Below are 6862 nucleotides of genomic sequence, written 5' to 3'. Positions count from 1 at the left end.
AGACAAATAGCAAAGCTTTCTCACACAGTGATTACAGCAGATTAGTCTTTTCATAAGTTAGTACATTTTTTTCCTTTATATGTTGATACTGTTGAAAAAGGTGAGATAGTGCCGTCAGTTCCCTTAATGGGGAAGGTGCAGTCCTACACTGAGCTTCTTATTACAGTGTGGTTTGGGAACATTATAAAGTGCCAAGATACGCCTGTGAACAGCAAAACCTAGGACCTGGTTCACAGGAACTAGTTTGTTACTCTTTCTTGACACCCAAGATATTAATATGAGAGACCTAAAAACTTTGAATTTTGCCATCCTGCAGCATTACTGCCAGGAAAGATCATGTGAGTACTCCCTAATCCATTACAGTTCATTAAGCCAATTATCTGAATTAAATTTCACTGGCAAATTAAACTAGCCCTGCTGACTTTGCCTGAAGGGGTTTAAGAAGTGTTTGAACTATCCTTTTCCTTGCCTGAGAGGAAAGGGCAATAATCTCTTCTATAAGAGCTAGAAAACTGTGATAGTTTTACTGCCATTACTGCTTGGGGAGCACATGCCTGTTCAGTAGGCTTCTGGGGTGACTGAATTAACAGTTTAGGGACTAAGGGTGAATTTGACTTAAACATTCCAGTTTCAGTAGATATTGCTAGCAAAAGTCCGGGCTATGTAACTTGCCAGTCTGCATATTATGCTTCCTCATCTTCAAAACAAATTGCACCTACAAGTGAGCTGGATTCTCGTCTCTGAAGTACTTACAGCAGCAACTCAAGCTGTTCAGTGAACCATATTTAAGAAACAGGGTTTAATACTCTTTGTAAAGGTTTAGTAAGGTTTGTGTAACTCCTGTTTATATTCCTTTATTAACATAAGAACAGGGATGTCCTACTATATTTAAACATACCAGTGTAAGTATAGAAAATAGCATAGCTGTCACTAGTGGTATCTGACTTGTGCATGTTAAGAAAGAACCTGCAAACTATTAACAGCTATCCATACAGAATTGCAATTAGACACTGGGAGGATCTACTCAGGTGGGTTTGTGAGCTAACAAATGAACGCTGTGGCTTAGCAATTTTTATTACTCAAGGTGTTGGGGGTGTAGGAGATGAATAGCTGCATCAGAACATTATTAGAGCCCTCTCCAAGGCACACAACACTGAAGTAATCTTGGATAAAAATCACTTTTGTTCAAACATAATCCATTATTGTAGGACATGATCTGTTATTTTAGGTTTCTTACCTTCAACTACTACTGTTTGTCTTCAGAGTTACCAGAGCAAGCACTAGTAACAGGTTTGTGATGCACTTTATGACCTTATTTTTTATTAAGTCCGGATTCTTCAGTCCCTTCAATCAAGTGAAACTCTGCACATCCTGATACAGCATCTAAAACAGTTTCCTGGATTTGAGTATTCTTCTCAGAATGTACTTGAGACCTGTTAGTTTCTCATTGTAGGTGTTGCTGCCAGGAGGCTGCTGGGTTTTCATTCCATCACAAAACCGATCACAGAAAAAGTGAATCTACTGCAAGAAAATTCTGTGGAGTTACCTAAAATGGTGAGTATAGTTCACCACAGAGACAAATAGAGAGGGAAATTTTCTTCCCACACAAAGCTGTTGTCAATGCTGCTAATCCAAGATTTTGTCCTAAAGGGTAAATTAAGCTCTGGGGGAAAAGAAGTGCAGGTTCAGGAATGTGGGTCAAACTGCTCCCTTCCATATTCTCTGAAACACAAGGACTACCTACGCAGATACTAGGAAACAATTTCTAGTTCAGCAACTAATAACCTGAAGAAATACAATGGAATACTTGTAGTTTCAGAACTGTGAAAGCAAGCTACCTGAAGCTGCAGGATGTGAAGGACTCTTGAACTGCTGTAGTAGGGGGAATAAAGGTCTATGTACCTGAAGCAGTATCTTGAGCAGTAAATGTCTGTGTCTCCCATGAACAAACACACACAAAGCTGCTATATGGCAGTTCAGGCAATTCAAGGCTGACCTATTGTCTCTCTCTGTGATGTCAGCAGGAGGGTAAGCAGCCCATAATGTCTATATGAAGGATTTACATCTGCTTATATAGATAATTTTTTCAATTTCTTTTTGCTTCTCACTGAGACTTTGTTGCTCTTTATGCTTTTCCTTTATCATGTTGTATGACTGTCAGACACTAGAAGGCTTGAAAATCTCACAGTTCAAAATCTGCCACTTTAGCTTTTCTCCCAGTGTCAGTTTTGACCTGATTTCATCAGTATCAAACAGTTAGAGCTAGAAATACCTATAATATTTGTAAGCCTATCACCTAAAAGCTGGAAACCTCAGCTTTCTAATTGAAAACTCTGGTTCTTTAATGCTGCTACTGCTTTGTGAAACATTTTCTTGCTAGGATAATTTGGACTTGAAGTTGACAGAAAGACAGCATGACAGATTCAAACTGAATGACCAAACCATGTTCTAGAATTTCTGCCCTGCAAATGAAATGTGTGCACAACTCTCACCAGTGAGCAGAGGGTAGTGATTGCTCACGAGGTGTAACCAGGCAGCTTAGCCATGCTGTTTCTTCGTTTATTTCTAGCTCTATTTTAATTCTGTTAAAATCCTGCCACACTCCACTCACTGAATAACAACGAAGAAACATCAGTTGGTGCAGAATGCGGCAAGAAGTAGATTGTTTTAATTTTTGGAAACAGTGCAAGGTACTGTATTGAGCTGGATGAACTCAGTGATCTTATCTCTTCCAACCAAAACAATTCTGTGATCGTTGAACTACTGTGTAGCCTGGATGTAAGCCATACAATAGCTGGGCTTTGGCAGCTGATTAAGTGATACACTTTTGCTAGCAATGTCTGCATAGGCTCACAGCACATTTTGGGGTCTGTTTTCAGAGCACAGAAGAGTAAATAGTCTCTGCTTTGGGTCTTAAGTCTGTTCTCATAAAGTGAATTATAAGATGTGTATAAATTAAATTAAAAAGTACTAAATGCTGTACCAGGAGATAAATTTGTACGTGAACAGTCAGCCTCAGAGAGAAGTTTGGTACTTTCCCCACAGGTTACCTCTATGTCTGTATACATGCATGTGTGTAAGGATACAAAGATCATTACATGTGAGTATAGAAGAGTATTTGTATTACGTTTTGTTTCCTTCCCTCTACTCTTGCAATCACTACCCTAATGCATTCTATTCATTCTTTCATTTGATGGTTTGATTCCTTTACTTTAGTATTTTGCCTGCCAGCTGTTAAATCTATGCCCTGTTGTGTTTCTCAAACTCTGATTAGCCATAAGGCTGTAATTTAAAAATTCATTTAATTGTTCATACTGGCAAGCCAAATGCAGGGAAGGAAACAGTGGGGAATAAAAATGATACGTGGACACGACAAGTTTGATTTCTGAGTGAAAATGAAACCTGTCATACAAACGGTGTGTCAGATGGTCTCTGATGTAAGAGGATGCATGTACCAAAAAAGGCTGGGAAGGGAGTGAAAAGTTTGCTTTTAGGTCTCTTCTACATGTAGAATCATACAATCAACCAGGTTGGAAGAGACCTCCAAGATCATCCAGTCCAACCTAGCACCCAGCCCTATCCAGTCAACTAGACCATGGCACCAAGTGTATGTATAAGCAACAAAACTTAATTCATAAATAGTAATTCGTCTTTTTATTCAAAAACGTATCAAGTTTTGTTTCTTTAGTTTGGTTGGGTTTTTTTTTAATTAATTAAAAGGAAAAGTGGGGAAGAGGGAGGCAAGAAATCATGAAGTAGCTTCAGCGCTCATAGAGTAGTAGGACTGCAACTCTTCTGAGGCCGAGGCCCAGTTTGGGAGGTCCTGTCTCAGGGCCCTGTCTCTGCTGGTGGAAGAGTAGTCTCCGTGCTCGCCGGGCTTGTTACAAAGGTGAGCAGGAAGGAGAATACGGCAAGGGAACTTCAGCAGTACTTCAGGAGAACAACTCGAAGTCCGCCCAGTTCCGCCGTAGTAGAGGATCGGTACCGACAACGGAAGGTTCTCACCTGCAAACCCCAGTTGGCGGGGTCGGCAGCAGAACCTGTAGCCGCCCGCCTCACCGCTTGGACAATTCCCGCAGCCCCAGGCAGTGGAAGGGGGCGCTCCCGCGGCCGCCACCAGCGCCGCTAACGAGCTGCGCCCTGCCAGGGCAGCGAAAGCGGGCTGCACGGCGGTGACAGCCGGTGCTTCGGCAGCAGGGTCCCCCCGACGGAGGGCTAGCCTTACCGCGCCCTGCCAGGGCAGCGAAAGCGGGCTGCACGGCGGTGACAGCCGGTGCTTCGGCAGCAGGGTCCCCCCGACGGAGGGCTAGCCTTACCGCGCCCTGCCAAGGCAGCGAAAGCGGGCTGCACGGCGGTGACAGCCGGTGCTTCGGCAGCAGGGTCCCCCCGACGGAGGGCTAGCCTTACCGCGCCCTGCCAGGGCAGCGAAAGCGGGCTGCACGGCGGTGACAGCCGGTGCTTCGGCAGCAGGGTCCCCCCGAGGGAGGGCTAGCCTCACCGCGCCCTGCCAGGGCAGCGAAAGCGGGCTGCACGGCGGTGACAGCCGGTACTTCGGCAGCAGGGTCCCCCCGACGGAGGGCTAGCCTTACCGCGCCCTTGCCCAAGACCCGCGGGCGGCACTCACCTGCCGGGCCCCACCTGCGGCACCGCGGCCGCCGCCGCGCGCGCACGAGCCGACCCCACGCCTCCGCGGCCCCGCTCGGCCGGCGCGGAGCAGCCGGGAAGGACTCTGTCCACCCCCACGCCTCCGCGGCCCCGCTCGGCCGGCGCGGAGCAGCCGGGAAGGACTCTGTCCACCCCCACGCCTCCGCGGCCCCGCTCGGCCGGCGCGGAGCAGCCAGGACGCCCTCCGCTCCCGCGGCCCCGCTGGGCCGGCGCGGAGCAGCCAGGACGCCCTCCGCTCCCGCGGCCCCGCTGGCCCGGCGCGGAGCAGCCGGGACGCCCTCCGCTCCCGCGGCCCCGCTGGGCCGGCGCGGAGCAGCCGGGAAGGACTCCGTCCACCCCACGCGCCCGCCCGCCGCCGCGCGCGGCCACGTGACCTCGCCTCACCCGAGCGAGATGGCGGCGCCCAGAGCTGTCAGCGTGCTGCGGGGAGGAGGTGAGTGCGCAGCGCCGCGGAGCGGGGTGGGGCAGGCCTGTGTGAAGCGCGGCTTGGCGTTCGGCCCTCCCCCCGCTCTGCCCGCACGACGCCGCCTCGCCGCGTCTGAGTTGGGGCTCCCTTGGAAGTGAAGGAGCACGAGGTCCAGTCGCCGCCGCCTCGGCGGGGAGAGTGCCGCTGTTGCGGGGCAGCGGGAGAGCGCTCCGCCGGCCGCAGCCCTGTGCCGGCGGGTCCTGGCAAGCCGCCGCGGGATTCCGCAGCAGTGGCCGCAGCTGTCAAGTCTGGATTTTAACGAACGCGTGTTCCCGTGGCGCTGTAGAGGCCTGGCCTTCTCACCTGTGTGACACCGTTCTGGGCAGGACAGCACTGCTGTCGCAGCGGCGATGAACAGCCCTGAGGGCCGTACAGCCCGGGGCAGGGAGGGAGGGGGCTGCAGTAGTGCTGTGCTCTGGTTTTGCTGTGTAACTTTTGCTGCTACAGTTCAAGTGTTTGGCAGGAACAAAAAGTAATCCGACATAAGTATGTGTGTTTCCTTTACCGTCCCACTCAAGCGCGGAGCTTCTTACGTGCTGGCATGTCAGCTGTCTGCCCCACATGTGTCAAGGTACTGCTAAAAGCGCCTTGTCTATCACAGAGCCTTTCACTGAGGGATCGCTCTCATGTGTCATAGTAACTAATGAATGCATAAGAGCAGCTGTGGTATTTTGCTGAAAAATGCATTGCCTTATCGGTATAATGTTATTTACCTCTCGTTCCTTCCCCTCAGGGTTTTATTGTCTCATGCTAAGATTAGAAACTCCCTGAAGGGAGGCTGTAGCCAGGTGGGGGTTGGTCTCTTCTTCCATCAACCAGCAACAGAACAAGGGGACACAGTCTCAAGTTGTGGCAGGGGAAGTATAGGCTGGATGTTAAGAGGAAGTTCTTCCCAGAGAGAGTGATTGGCATTGGAACGGGCTGCCCAGGGAGGTGGTGGAGTCGCCGTCCCTGGGGCTGTGCAAGGCAAGGTTGGACGTGGCACTTGGTGCCATGGTCTAGCCTTGAGCTCTGTGGTAAAGGGTTGGACTTGATGATCTGTGAGGTCTCTTCCAACTTTGGTGATACTGTGATACTGTGAAAAGCCTGGCTGAGGCACTTAGTGCCATGGTCTAGTTGATTGGCTAGGGCTGGGTGCTAGGTTGGACTGGCTGATCTTGGAAGTCTCTTCCATCCTGTTTGATTCTATGATTCTTTGGGCCATATATTTCTATGAGTGTTTCTTTTAAGCTGTCACTGTAAAATCTCATGTGTGAACAGAAGGAAATAATGACAATCTTGATGACAGACTTGTACGTTTAAGTTTTTTGTAAGACTGTTAAATATTTCATGCAACAATAGGGTATAGAGTGATTCCAGATTAAGTTATACATTAATGTGAATGCTGTGTGCTTTCAGTTGAGGCATAATACTGTAATGCTTTAATGCTGGCATAACAGATTTTCAGTCTTTTTTCTCACAGTACAGATTCTGGCCTTCTACTGCACTTTTATTTTTCGTTGTGTCCAACAGTCTTGAAAAACACAGAGGCTTTTTCTTCATGCATAATCCTGAATTTTGCAGAAGACAAATGCCACTTTTTTTTTTTTTTCCCAGTAGCAAAGGCTCATACCCTTGAGCAAATTTCAGTTTGACTGGATTTTTGCAGTCTGACCATCAGAATAATTTTGGGAAGAACTGCCAACACTCAACCTTCAGAGTTTCTTATTTGTTTTATTTCTAACAGCTGTC

At 48.4% G+C, this 6862-nt stretch overlaps 1 protein-coding gene across 2 annotated transcripts in view; it reads left to right on the top strand.

Annotated features, from left to right (window-relative positions):
• Positions 1-5014: 5014 nt before the first annotated feature.
• The window catches only part of METAP1D (methionyl aminopeptidase type 1D, mitochondrial), a 54944-nt gene continuing 53096 nt past the window's right edge, over positions 5015-6862 (top strand). For both annotated transcript variants that reach the window (XM_064162788.1, XM_064162778.1), the window contains exon 1: positions 5015-5098. In XM_064162788.1, the coding sequence (XP_064018858.1) occupies positions 5059-5098 (40 nt within the window). In that variant the 5' untranslated portion in view covers positions 5015-5058. The remainder of the gene's footprint in view (positions 5099-6862) is intronic.

Source organism: Pogoniulus pusillus, chromosome 2 (assembly GCF_015220805.1).
Source record: "Pogoniulus pusillus isolate bPogPus1 chromosome 2, bPogPus1.pri, whole genome shotgun sequence".
NCBI lineage: Eukaryota > Metazoa > Chordata > Aves > Piciformes > Lybiidae > Pogoniulus > Pogoniulus pusillus.
Note: the sequence above shows the minus strand (reverse complement) of the source record. Positions and strands in the feature narration are given on the sequence as shown.